The 14,306-nt window shown below is 38.5% G+C and overlaps 1 protein-coding gene across 1 annotated transcript in view; it reads right to left on the reverse strand.

The window, feature by feature from the left end:
- Positions 1-14,226, reverse strand: part of NR3C1 (nuclear receptor subfamily 3 group C member 1) — a 72,181-nt gene extending 57,955 nt beyond the window's left edge. Inside the window, exon 1 of the mRNA XM_019473853.1 lies at positions 12,507-14,226. Coding sequence (XP_019329398.1) covers positions 12,507-13,681 — 1,175 coding nt within the window. The 5' untranslated portion in view covers positions 13,682-14,226. The remainder of the gene's footprint in view (positions 1-12,506) is intronic.
- Between the last annotated feature and the right edge of the window lie 80 nt (positions 14,227-14,306).

Below are 14,306 nucleotides of genomic sequence, written 5' to 3' on the forward strand. Positions count from 1 at the left end.
CCATCCCTGGAGACATTCCAGGTCAGGTTGGACGGGGCTCTGAGCAACCTGCTCTAGTTGAAGATGTCCCTGCCCACGGCAGGGGGGGTGGACTAGATGACCCTTAGAGGGCCCCTCCAACCCAAACTCTTCTATGATTCTATGATAATACAGTAATTTAGCATATTCATAAGACCTAATCCTACTGAGCTAAATGAAAACACAGTAATTTCTTTTACTGAAATCAAAGAATTAAGAAAAGGTGGTACAATCCTTCAGCCTCATCATCATTGTTTTCCTCTGGAATCTATCAGAGATGATCATTGAAATAAATAAACGGAAACAGCATACTAAAAATAATTCACTAATATCTCTTTGGAGTTTCCTTATCAAGATCTTAAAATATTTTAAAAGTTAAAATTTGATAACAGAACAGTTTCTTGCATTCATGAGAAAATTGTTACACAGAAGTGAATCTGTTTCTAATGGTACTTATGGTAAAAAAAGCTAATTTCTTTAGGCTATTTTAAATGACCCCCACAGCTTTCAGATATCACTCAGGACAGTCTAACTCAACCTCTTACCACTGAGAACTCCTCTACCTTCTGCTTTTTGAGCACACCCCCTTAACCTCAGCCCCCCTTCTCCACAAACACTGTTGTTTCCCTGACCCCCATGCCCTCCAGGCAGGGCTGCGCATCATGTACTGCACAGGGCTGCGACCCTCGTCCTTCCCACATCGGTAAAAGGCTATATAGGCATGTGAGGCTCTAAATCTTTAAAAAGAAAGTCCTAATAGCATACGTCTGTTCTTCCCACTTTTAGTTTCTCTTCAAATACATGAGGTACAGCCCCATATATTACATAATTCAGTTACCCTCCATATTTGATTTTCACTTGTGTTACAGAAGGACAGCATATCTACCCCAGAAACTTCTGTATTTACAAGTGGTTCAGACTTGCATTTTGATATGAGCTGTACCTTAAATGCAAGCACCTCGCTGGTGAGCGTTGGCTGTAACACCTACTCACACAAGTCTCACCAGCAACCCGTCAACCTGTACACGGCTTCTCTGTAAGGCCATGATACTGAAGTCTGCAGTAATTTTAAGAGCCTACAGACAAGTGAGGCACCTATACTGGGCAGAAGATTTCAATTTGGTGCAAGTTCTGTGCCACCACTTGTCAACACAAAACACATCTGTAGGGTTTGTAAGTTGCATTTGTTACAAAGGTACGATCACAGAATGGACCCAAAGGTCCCTCCAAACCCATCATTTGCATTACTGCAACTGCTTACAAACAAGCAATATATTTCCCCCCCTCCTCCTCCTCTAGTTATTAACTTACTTACTCAGTGTTCGCACTAGCTGGTTTCCACAAACTGCTGATCCTTGCCTGAGACACCGACACCCTGCCCAAAGGAGAGGGCTCCTTCGCCTGCTCCCAGCTCCCTCTTCTCCCGCAACCCACGCTCATTGATTTCACCCAACTCACCTGTTGACTTAAACTTCCTTTTAAGCAAAGTTTTTCCCACTGATTAAAGACCTATTTATAAGGAATTCTATAATTTCATATGCAGTCTGCTGTTATTTCAATCAACATTTATTATCATATTAAAATTAAACTGTGAAGTGAAATTCCATACTCCTTGACTCATCCCCAGCATCCAAAAGCTTTTCTGGATACCAAGTTCAGGGTCTCTAATTTTTAAAGCTTTTTTAAATGCCTGTTCTCAGATAAGACTGTTTTTCTTAAATATTTTATATTGGCTTATATTCTAGTCTACTCCATGTTTTAAAAGAACCAAGATGCAGAGTTCTTAAAAAAAAAAAAGTCTAATTATATCTACAAGTACATCAACCTCATACTGGGATGATGCAATTAATTTTGGAGCAATTCATACATAACACAAGATTAACAGAAATTCAACAGGCAAAACAAACCATCTGTGGTTTACCTGGCAGCAAAAGTAACCCATGAAAAAAATATGAGAGATAAAAGAACAGCTAGGTAATATGTAAACTGAAATCAGGACATGAAACTACGAAGTCTGCAAGTAAGTATTTTTTTAAGTTAACATGCATGGACCGCATTCTTGCATAACAAATCCACATGTGCATGCAGCACATGCATGTTTTCAGCACTGATTTATTAAAAACCTTTAGCTGATGGCTTTAGTCAGTTATTGCTTCAGAAAGGTAACAGAAAACTCTTAGAAAGAAACAAAAATAAGCAAGAGAAAAAAATACACGGGTACACAGCAATACATAACGTGCCTATGGAGTAGATGTGTTGATTTAAAATATGTTACCAATTTACATCTGAACAAATGAAAAGCTACAGAAAAACTATACATTATATTTACGATGGCACATTACAACTGTATTCATACAAACCTCATTTTTAAGTGATATGAGAGATCACACAATCCTTTCCCGACAATGCATTGATTTGACAGTCAACCTCCTTCAAAGCCATACCATGTGTCCTCATCTCTTAAAAGTGTCAGTGAATGAATTCAAAGTAGTTAAAAACTGCTTAGGAGAGCAGTATAGAAGCAAGTTCCAACACAGACAATTGAAGTCCGGTGGCACACCACATTCAATTTACCATGACAGACACCCCAAGCGCGACTCCTGTTTTCATGGAGATGCTCCACCACGAAGCAATTGTCATTTGCAGCGTTTGCCGTGTTCTGGCAGCACTATCCTGGCAGAGCTCCCCTTCCACACGAAGTCGTACCGAAGCCGTACCAGACCCTATCACCACATTATTACATACGATCACATACAGACCAGGCGAGCAGGTTCTCCAAGCGATGACAACAAAAATAAACTGCATCAGCTGCTCTTTTCTGTCACAGATACCAGACTCTCAGCTCAGGAGAGACTAGCATGCAGCAGAGCAGCCCTTCCAAAGCTCGGCAACAAAAATCACGAAGAACCCCAGAACTTCACACTTGTGCTCTCAAAAGCAGCTTATGACAGCATGGGAAGGCATGGTTTAGAGACACACCATGCAAGGTTTAGAGAACTCAGACGCGCTGAAGCCAAAAGCAAGGCCAGACGCCCACATACCCCAAGCAGCAGCGTCCTTCCTAAATGTCCAGCTGGGAAAGAAGCGAGCGAACGAACCCCTCTCCCGTCACACACAATTCACACAGTTGGAAAGGAGCCGTATAGCGGCTGGAGGATTCTCATCCAAGACCAAAACCTAATTTTCTAAAAATTTCACAGAATTTCCAACTACAGACGTCCCGTTTTCACGCCCCTCTCACCCCACCAGAGAGATGCAGCCAAGCTACTGCCTACTTGTGAACAAAGAGGTTATCCACCTTCAAAGCCCTCTTCTCAATGAGTACTTCCAGGAGAAGCAGGTATTCAAATATTCAGAGGCAGGAACACACACATAAAAAACCCCAACACACTCCACCCCACACTCCAAGTTTCTAATACAAGACAAGACCAAAGTCCATGACGCAGCCAGGAGCCCACCAGAATAGATCTTTTAGGAAAGGACAATTACAGAACTTTTCCCAGTTTTCTTGAGAGGCTGATAACCAAAGCATCAGATCACAGATCCTCCAAAACAAAACCAAAACAAAAAAGAAAACCAAGCCACAAAGCTATAAAATCAATTCCATTATTTGCTTATTTGAATAAACTACATACTTCATCAATACTCAATTATGCGCTCTTACCTGACAGTACAGCAAGTTTCCCAAGTTTCCCAGGCAATATTTTAGACCAAACTACTAATTTGTGACCTGATTTCTTTTCTAAAAGAAAACTAGAATCCTGAGCAGTATTTACTTACTTAAAACTTATTGTTATACAAATGAAAGCAACCAGAAATATGAAATATCTGAATAAAGCAATAGAAGAGTAAATTGTGCCCTGCTGTTCAGAAGTTTCATATTAAATCTTGTGTGACTGTGGCGCATAAATATGATCATGACCCCCAGCTGTTTTCTGACACACAGTAACTGTACAAACCTATTACAAACAGTATGAAGAATGTATTACTGTAAAATCTAATGTGGAACTCAGTTTCTTAACTAAATTACAGTGGCAGTGAACTGCTAATGTCAAGACAGACATTATTATTATTTTGGAAATCCTTCCCCAACAGCAGTTTTGCCTTTGCGATCTCAGGATGGTTGAGATCTTCGATCAAAAAGGGGAAGTTGCATATAATATTGCATCTCCACAACAAAATATTAGCAACTTGTTGGATATTAATTTTCAAATTGCATCAGAAGTATAATTTTCTAGGAAGACTTAACATGGACTGAGAGCTCCATAGGTACAGATGGAATATGGAGTTTTAATTATAACCAATTGATGCAGTCTATACTAAGAATGCAGTTGGCCGGTACAGAAATATACTCTACAGAAGATGTCAAGACGACTTCTGAAGAGCATAATTTCCTCCAGAAATCCACACAATTGTAGTGATTATTGATTTAAGGAACCATTATTATAAAACTCTACATGATATCCTGGATAAGTAACACTGTGTCCTGGAATCTAAACTGCAGTCTCACATAAGAGCAGCAAGAAAAACTGACATCATCTACATTACAAAATTGAACTCCATGTGCTAGCCAGCATTACCTCTCCCTGAGCAAGAGCTCGTGAAGCTGCAGTTACAGGTGCTGCCAAAACACACCTCTGGGACACGTGAAGCGGCCAGGTGATAAACCCAGCAGTGGAGGCCACAAAACTAGAAAGGATGTGCTTTTGTCACAGTCCATACAGTTATATTTCAAGCAATACAGCACATAGCTCGCACACAGGAAGACATCGTTTCAGCCAGGAAAAGAACTCTGGCAGAAAACTTCACGGTAGAGGTTAGCATAAGCCAAGTCAGGTAAGGACGTAGGAGGTATGTGCACAACATTACACCTTCTTTGTAGTGAAGATGAAGTAAGAAGAAAAACTTCCAGGAGAGACAGAGTAATTGCACTAAGTTGTTTTCCCAACCCAACACACTACTTCTGGAAGCACAATTACTCACCCTTCCAGTAACTACCATAATTCAAGATGCTGGACTTGTTATGCATGGGGGACAATCTGCACCTTCTTGTACTCCTGCGGAAAGGCAGCAAGAGTTGCACGTCCTCAGTCTTTCAGTTTCCTTTTAATTAAGTCTGCGATACCCAAGTGCTCCAACACACAGATGGAGTACGCTCTGTGCAGATTACTCTGTGCTTAGATTCCTTTGCAGGTGACCAGCGATCCCATGGTCACAATTTCTCTCACCCTCACATATGGACAAAGTAATTGTAATTTTTGCATTTATTTTTTTTCCTACAGATACTTGAAACTAGTTGATGGGAAGTCAGTGCCAAGACAATGAGCTGAAATAATTTTTTTTCTTTTTTTGTGTCATCTATTCCAGCTGTATTGGTTCATTTCTGTCCCATGGGGGTGAGGCTGTCCACTGACAGTATCTGCCTAGTATTTCCAGAAACCAGCATTGAGTACAGAATTAACTCCTGGTCTACAAGTGTCTTGGTCATTTAAGCAAAGGCTGTATTATAAATGATATGATATAAAGGATATCATACTATAGTGAATCAGTCAGAAAACTGCTGTCATGAGAACACCATGAATAATCTGTACATGCAACAATGCAATGCACTAATACTTCAGTAAATAAGATTAAAATTTGTGTATACTGCCAGACTCTGGGAGACAAAGACTATAAAACCACAAAGAGCTTAACTCAACAAGCTCCCTGGGTCTGTTGCACGGTGTACTGTACAGTTAAATATTCTTCCCAGAAACTACCTTATTGCACACACACTTGTTTCTGTGTTTCTCAGAACAGTTAGAAGTTGATAATTTTATGAATGCATTTTAAAGTTCATTTCTGTATGCCAGAGGCGACACACTTTCAATTATTTTAATAACACAAAGCCAAAATAAGTGTAATTACAGCTTTACAAAGCTTTTCCCATTGCTTATAACTTGGATTGAAAAGAGAATTGTATTGGTATGTTATTTATCTCAAGAATAATGACATTGGAACCGTTTGCAGAATGCATACGTTATGCTATACCAGCACATCAGTGGTAGGATATGGGCTTAGGCAGTCTTCATCTACCCTAGAAAATGAACGTAGATATAATCGTGTCTTGCAATATTCCACAGGCAAGGGTTTTGTGAGGAGAAAAGTTACTACCAAGAAACACATGTTCATTTTCTCCCAGGCAAATTTCTGAGTACTTGCTCTCCTCTTGTAAAGCCTGTGGAGAAGACACTGATCATAACATCCAATGGTGCGGGAACGGATGTTTCTCAGGCCAGTGGTAAAAGAGATTTAACAAAATGTCTAAGAAAAAGGCTCCAAATTACATTTTTCACTAAAGTGCCAACACTGGATCCCTCATTTCCTCCAAGAAGCAGCACTCTGAAGAGACCCAGAAGCCACAGGCTACTAAAAAAAAAAATAATATCTATTAGCTTCTGTTTATGACCAGCTTACAATAGGTAAGAGGATAATGAGTAAAAAGTTTTCTTTCTTGATTGAATACTGTACATCAATAAAAAAAAGAAAATATAAAGGAGCGCGGCTGAAATTTTTGCAGCCAACATATCTGAGGAGTCTAAGTAGTCAGTACAGCATCTGTTCCACTGAACTACATCTTACAAACGAGGCAGCGAAGAGTTGTGAAAGTATCCTTACACAAGCCCAAACACATGCTAGTAGGAGCACCACCTTTCCCATCACACTTCTGATTAACTGCAGAATTTTGATTGCTAGAACAACAGTATCTACCTTGGAAGCTCAACTAGGTTAAGCATATCCACTGGTGAACAGTACTCATGGACAGAGATATTGAATCAGGTATGGAAATAAGAGAAACAACATAATCTAATTTTGCAAAGTGTAACAAATGTAAAAAGTCAAACTTTGGTACAAGCACTACATCCAAGACAGCAGTGCCAGGTTCTTCCTCTATGATTTTCACTACTTGAAGTCAAGCAACATTTAAAAAAAAAAAATAAAATCAAAAACCAGAGGAAGCCCCCAAAGGCCCACCTGCTAGGTGGTGGCTATAAAAGGGGGCCTAGGACGAGAAAAGGACTTGGTAACCTTTTAAAATGTAGAAATAATTCCAGTTTACAGTTACATATATGCATAGAGTAGTTACCACTTGTTCATTTCCAGAATGAGCAGTAATAGTCAAGGTAAGAAGGGACATCTGCATCTCCAAGACAATTTGCTCTCACTGTGTAAAAGTCATCTTTAACACAATAAATGTATGACGTAGGAGTTGTGTAATGCATGTATTTCACATCTATGAGAAGATTCGTGAGTAGAGCTGGCTCAACTATAGTTTTGCTTTCATTGCCAGCAGAAGATTACAATGTGGTTAAACCATTACTTAAGATGGATAAAAAAACCGCAATGGGTGACAAAAATCAACTTGTGTTTTATAAGCTAGAACTAGGCTTAAAGTGAGGTCATTATAGGGAGAAATAAATTAGCAGAAATTAACAATTTGGGTTGGACTTATAAAAATTTACTCAGCTGTCAGTTAGCTGAATGGATCAGCTAAAACTGGAAACAGTGGATTACATCTTACACGACCTATCATTTACCTAGCTACCTTTTCATAGCGCCTTATAGCACATTCTGCAGAACATTCCCGATTCATCCCTTCCTGCCAAAACAATTAGATTTTTTGCTGTGTATTTCCAGGACTCAAAACCCAAGTACAGTATTACATTAAGCTGACAAATCACAACACAGACTATTGAAACCCTGAGCACTCCCTCCAAATAACAAGTCTGTTTTTTGTATCAAAATAGAATGATTAAGACATATTTCCACATGTACCATACATTATATACTGCTGAGTCAGATGACATTTAAAGTAGTACATCCAACCGTGCCAAGCCACCAGCCTTGGCCAAAAGCCAAACTGAAACAATGCGGTAAGACAAACGGACAACTGACCTTTACCATTTCTAGCAAACGATCATGTTTTTCCCCTTCCTTCTAGTAAAGCATCCGAGACCAAGAAGAATCCCAGTTAAAGAGTGACTGCAGAAAGGTAACTTCGACTGGAAGCAAGGCTTTGGACTGCGACTGACCAGCAAGACTTTTTCCCCCTTCCAGATTCTCCTCCTCTTTCATGGCTTCTCTCAGCTCTTGCCCTTTCTTAAACTTCCTTAATGATCCTTATCCCCCACAAGCTTAAGTACTAGGAATGATTTCAAATGTAATAGGAGAAGCCGTAACACTGCCAACGGGGCCCCGTCTTTGTAAATCCTGGCTGTAGGCTAAGAGAAAAAGCACACAGAAACCCCTGCGTCTCTGTGTTGTTTTCTCATCGTCCTTCACTCCCCCCACAATGAGCCACATCTCCAGGAAGTCAGAGGAATGAAAAAGTTGAGCGATGGATTTAATGTATATACCACGCAAGAGTCCTACGAGTGCGTGTTGCTAAAATAATTTCCTTGAATTTAACAGTTTTCACTGGCATTTGTGTAATAAATCACAAATACTATCCCATCAGAGACAGACACCATCAAACCCTCTAATTCTTCAGTGAAGCATTTACCAAATGCTTTCAGCCTGTTTTACTCCTCTTCCAGATGCTGTCTCACTCCTTCCATTACAGAAAATCCAAGGCAAATTGTCTCAGTTAGCCTACTTTCCTCCCCCCCCCTTCTATCCACCTTCTCCTCAGTTTGCTCCACTGCAATCGATTGGCAGCTCGCTCGCTCAGATGGGAGACCTCGCCAAGGCAACCCCAGAATGAAGCTGTCCTGCCGTCTGGAGTTTCGCTGCTGCTTAAGAAGATTTTGAGTATTAGCTGCTGAAACACTGAGCTGCAGCTCCAAGTTTTGCACATCAGCACAAGCACTGGCAGACTCTTCTACAACCCTGAGATACAAACAGCAATTTTTTGACTATTGCCGATTCATTCACATCGAACAAATTTCTGAAGTTCGTATTCTGCTTGTTAACTTCAGAATATCACCTACTGTTCATAGGAAAATCGATCAGCTTTCTCAGTCCTGATTACCACTTGTCTCATTAAAGACAGCATGCTGTGCTATCCTTAGAAGCAAAATCACACAAAAATTGCATGACACCAATTCAAGACTGCGTGTCTATAAAAAGACATTACATGCTTTCCATTAAAACAGTCAGATTAAATACTACCTGAACACCAGGACAGAACCGCAGCTTTTCTTCCCTTATGTTTAGTATATAATTAATATGTTATGAACAGTCAAATAATTCTGCCAGCCCCAAGAAATATTTCCTATTGGAAACTGAAGTTTAGCAATTATGAATTCTCAAAATCCCAGCCTTCACCTTGCATAATCAGCACCTAAAAGGATGAAAAAAAAAAAAAAAAAAAAAAAAAGACCACAGGAACCTGGCAAGATAGTCCTTCCTTTGTTTCTGAAACAAATGCCAATTTTGTTAAGTCTTCTGTAAGATAAACAAACAAACCCACAATACAACACCTTAAACTAACCCAGTTTAGACCAAAAATTTCTGACAAGGCTCAGGAAGAAAGAGAATTCCTGCTTCAAACCCAGGGTTCATTAATATCTCAAACATTTTAAAAAGAAGATGGAGTTGCCTCTATTTTATGGGGAAAAAAAAGAAATAAAGCAAACCCAATGTCGTTTTTAGAATTGGACTTGGTAGTTTTAGTGTGTAAAAATCCTTGGGAAGTAAGAACAGCTTCCATAAGGGCTAGAAATAATGAATTTTTATGCAAAACTCAACCAGGAGCCACCCCAAAATTTTTTACACATTCCTTAAATTAAGAAAAAAAAAAAATCCATTCTCTTAAGGCAAAAGAAAGCAATAAAATATAAGACAACCTTGCAGGAAGCAAGAATGTAAACACTTGCAGCACAGCGTTGTTAATACCATCCAGTGGTGGAGGCAGACTTTTGCCTACGATGCTGAGGATGCTCCCTCGCCTACAACAGGAGCTCCGCCGAGGGCTTCTGCCAGCGCTCCGCAGCACGCCTGCCTATCGCTGCCTGCTCGGCTCCAACACAAACACACTAAGCACACTCCTCAAAATTGCTTCATAAAAGCAACGATAACATCTAGCACTGCTGTCCTTTTTACTCTAGGATGAGATGTATTCTGTACACATTAGTAGCTTGAGTGGGCTTTTCATCACAACATTATCAGAAACACAGTATGTAAAATTGGTGTTTATGAAATTCCCCAAAAGCCCGACAAACATCTGCGTGTAAACCATTCACCTATGAATGCGTGTGGTTCTATCTAAATAGTTCTGTAAAACAGAAACAATCCATGAACTTTAGAAGAAGTAGTCTCAAAAGTGGTGTTTTCATTATCTATGAGGAATCTGCTTACTTAAACAGTCACTGAAATTCACCTCCCAATCCAAGAAATAGTTATTCTTGCTTTGATACAGATTTTGTAACGATTGCCATTAAAGATACAGCAAGAGCAAAATAAAAAAGACCTACCAAAAAAACCCCATGAAACAAACTAAAAACAACATGGAAGTTGGACTGATTATGCGAAAGGTTAGTACAAAGGATTTCTACTGTCAAAATAAATGATAAGGCACATTCAATATTCATATATCAAAGTGGAATTTATCCGCAAATTCTGATTTTCCTTTCTGGATTCCTTACATTACAAATTGCTTTAAACACTTCAAAGAAAAAAACAAACAAACACATCTTCAAAACAAAAATCAAAAACTATGACAGAAATCTAGAATGAAAGCAAGTTAAAAGTTGCCTTCCTGAAACAAAGAAGAAATGCTCACACACCTCATTCCAACCGTGGGAAAAGGGAGCAAATAATGCGTAGGGAGAGCCCCAGGACTGGCGGCTGACACTCTGGGGATCAATTGTCAGTGGGGCAATAAAAAAAAAAGGAAAGTTAAAACAGATACTTCATTAAAAGCCTACAATTACTGGTTTTACATATATAGACTTGAAGAGCCATTTTCTAGCTAAGACTCCACAGAAACACAGCAAAAACCTCTTCCTCCATCAAGACCAAACACTGTGCTTGCGCAAATACATGTTAAAGAAAAGCTGAGGAAAACATACAACTAGGTGTTCATACTGAAATCAGAACCCGTCCCCGGCTGCGAGAGGAGACGTACACAGCTACCCATTGAGAAAGCTGCCACCATCGCGCTTACTCTTAACAGGCAGAGGAAAAGTCTTTTACTTGAATATCTGCACTATTGAATTACTTGTAGAAAACACAAGTCACTTGAAATACGTACTAACCAGCTCCCCTAAAATACTCTGCTCTCAAAAAAACACCTATAAGCAAGCCCTCCTCCAGTTCTATTTAAGAGTTAAATTCCAGGTATGTTTAAATCTTACTGCAAATATTTTTATCTCTTTAAATGCAGTTATTAAACAAACCGCTGAGTATTTCCTACTTGGAATCATCTTGTCCATGTAAGGTAAATACAATACCAAGCAAAGCTAAAACTCTAGTCCAGCTTAAATGTAATTCTAGAAATTTACCCAGCAACCAAGTTATTTTTGTGCAGAACATTTAAGTAACACTAGGAAGAAAAAAAGCCAAAAACACAAACCACACAGTCGTTGATCCTCTAACCCTTGAGAATGAAGTCGCTTTTGTATACACTTACATACTTCCTTCTATACTGCCTTGTGTATGAATTCTTCTACCATGTACTCAATTTTCCCTCTAGGCTGTATCTTAGAATTTTTTTTTTTTTTTTTTTTTTTTTTTTTTTTTTTTTTTTTTTTTTTTTTTTTTTTTTTTTTTTTTTTTTTTTTTTTTTTTTTTTTTTTTTTTTTTTTTTTTTTTTTTTTTTTTTTTTTTTTTTTTTTTTTTTTTTTTTTTTTTTTTTTTTTTTTTTTTTTTTTTTTTTTTTTTTTTTTTTTTTTTTTTTTTTTTTTTTTTTTTTTTTTTTTTTTTTTTTTTTTTTTTTTTTTTTTTTTTTTTTTTTTTTTTTTTTTTTTTTTTTTTTTTTTTTTTTTTTTTTTTTTTTTTTTTTTTTTTTTTTTTTTTTTTTTTTTTTTTTTTTTTTTTTTTTTTTTTTTTTTTTTTTTTTTTTTTTTTTTTTTTTTTTTTTTTTTTTTTTTTTTTTTTTTTTTTTTTTTTTTTTTTTTTTTTTTTTTTTTTTTTTTTTTTTTTTTTTTTTTTTTTTTTTTTTTTTTTTTTTTTTTTTTTTTTTTTTTTTTTTTTTTTTTTTTTTTTTTTTTTTTTTTTTTTTTTTTTTTTTTTTTTTTTTTTTTTTTTTTTTTTTTTTTTTTTAAAGCAGCTCCCCTCCTCTTTTCTTCCCTTTAATACCAATAGTTGAGTACTTGGTTAAAGCTACTATCGTGCTATGGAATAAATATACACCAGTGATGTCTGATCAGCCAGCCATACATAACAAATGAAAAAGGGATGACTGACTTTGAAAGGGGGAAAAAAAAACCAAACCACAAACCAGCATGCATGCAGTTGTGCTAAACATACTTGTAGTATTTTAATAAAGAGCAACAAAAACTAATTACCTTGAATAGCCATTAGAGAAAGCAGGTCTGCCAGAAAGGTTGAGCGTTCCCAAAGGAGCTAACGTCTCATCCCCTGATCCCTGGCACCTATTCCAATTTTCTGAACCGGCAGGAAGAGATGGAATGATATTAAAAATTGGTTTCTGATCCTGCTGCTGAGAGAGCGATGCAGTATTTAAATCATAGTGATACATTTGTCCCCCAGAGGTACTGACACCATGGATAGATATGGCAGAGGCTTTAGTACCCAGCAAACTAGACCCAGAGAAATTTGCCTGACAATAAATTGGGCCCATGTTTTCTTGCTTTATGCCAGGAGTACAGAGTTCAATGAAGTCTTCCTTTTCTGTTTTCACTTGAGGCATTGGCATTTTGGAACTGGGTAAAAGGTCACCACGGTCATTAATTTTAGGTTTAGTGTCAGATAAAATAGGAGGCTTGCAGTCTTCACCGAGATTTCCTTCCAGGAGAAATGCATCATCTGCAGATATAGGGGACAGCAAGCCACCGTCATCTAGCAATGGGTCAAGCCTCCACGGGCTTCCATTGGGCTCTTTGCCAGGCGATACCGGCGGCAATTCTAAATCCTGGAGAATATCCAGGGTGCTTTGGTCTTCAGAAAATAACTTCAAGTTGCCACCATTCGAGCCAACCTGGCTTTGGACTGCAGTTCCCGACTCTAAAGGGGCGTTGCGGCCAGCCATGCCTGGGAAATCCGGCTCAAGCGGCACCTCAGAAGATACTGCTCCCTTTGCGTCCTCGGCCAGGCTCGAGGACTTGTTCAAGCTCGCAATACTTTCTTCCAGGAGCCTGAAGTCCGTTTCTCCAGAAGAGATGCCGATTTGGCCCTGCTGCGAAAATCCAAGGTCGTTTCCCATCACTTTTGCGTCTGTTTCACCCATGTACAGTCCCATCGAGAGCGATACTGCCTTGGAAAGGTCTGGCTGAGGCACATTGTTTACTAATCCTTTTGAAAAGTCAGCCAAAGCAGGTTGCTGATTGGAATCTGTCTGAGAAGATGCGGGGAGAGGAGATGTAGACACAGGGGCTTGTACAGTAGCTCCACCCCTGAAGGGTGGATGAAAGTCCATCACGATCCCTCCTTTGGTACTGATGAGCGCATTTTTCCTCGTTTCGTCTTGATCCGACGAGTTCAGCAGTTCTTTGGACTCCATTACTTTAACATTACCTATAAAAAGATCAGAAACATTCAAAGCAAGGATATTTTAATAACAGCTTAAAAAAAAAAGTCTAAATCATTAACCTGGCAAACCTGGTTTAGCTACTCCGAGAATGAAAGCACAGTGAATCAAGCTACAAACTGACATGTGCCACATCTTTCTCAAACCCACTGGTTTTGTTTTTGGTTCTTTGTTTGTTTGTTTGTTTTTTATTTCTGACTGGTAACAAGGAAGTGTATTTTTTTAAAGCTTTGCTAAACCAGGATGAAGCGGTAAGTCTGCCTGCATGCAACTCAGAATCAGGCTACAGCATAAGACGTATTTATGAACACACTCTCTAGCTCTGTTACCCATCCTGGCAAGTAAGGAAGCGTAAGAATTGTTAAAGTACCCAATTTACAAATTTTGGAAGGTAACTTCCCCTGGTATTTAATTACATCTTGAGCAGGGCAGGGGAGAAGGACATTCACCACCCTTCCCGAGTCAGTTCTCTCTCTCCCTGCAGGTTCAGCTGCATCACCCACAACAGGCACCGAAACCTCCCGAGCCAGCTCTCAAACACAGTACCTACCAGCCAGAAAAAAAAAAAAAAAAAAAAAAAAAAATAAGTGGCTTTTTT

Source organism: Aptenodytes forsteri, unplaced genomic scaffold (assembly GCF_000699145.1).
Source record: "Aptenodytes forsteri isolate BGI_AS27 unplaced genomic scaffold, ASM69914v1 Scaffold54, whole genome shotgun sequence".
Lineage (NCBI taxonomy): Eukaryota > Metazoa > Chordata > Aves > Sphenisciformes > Spheniscidae > Aptenodytes > Aptenodytes forsteri.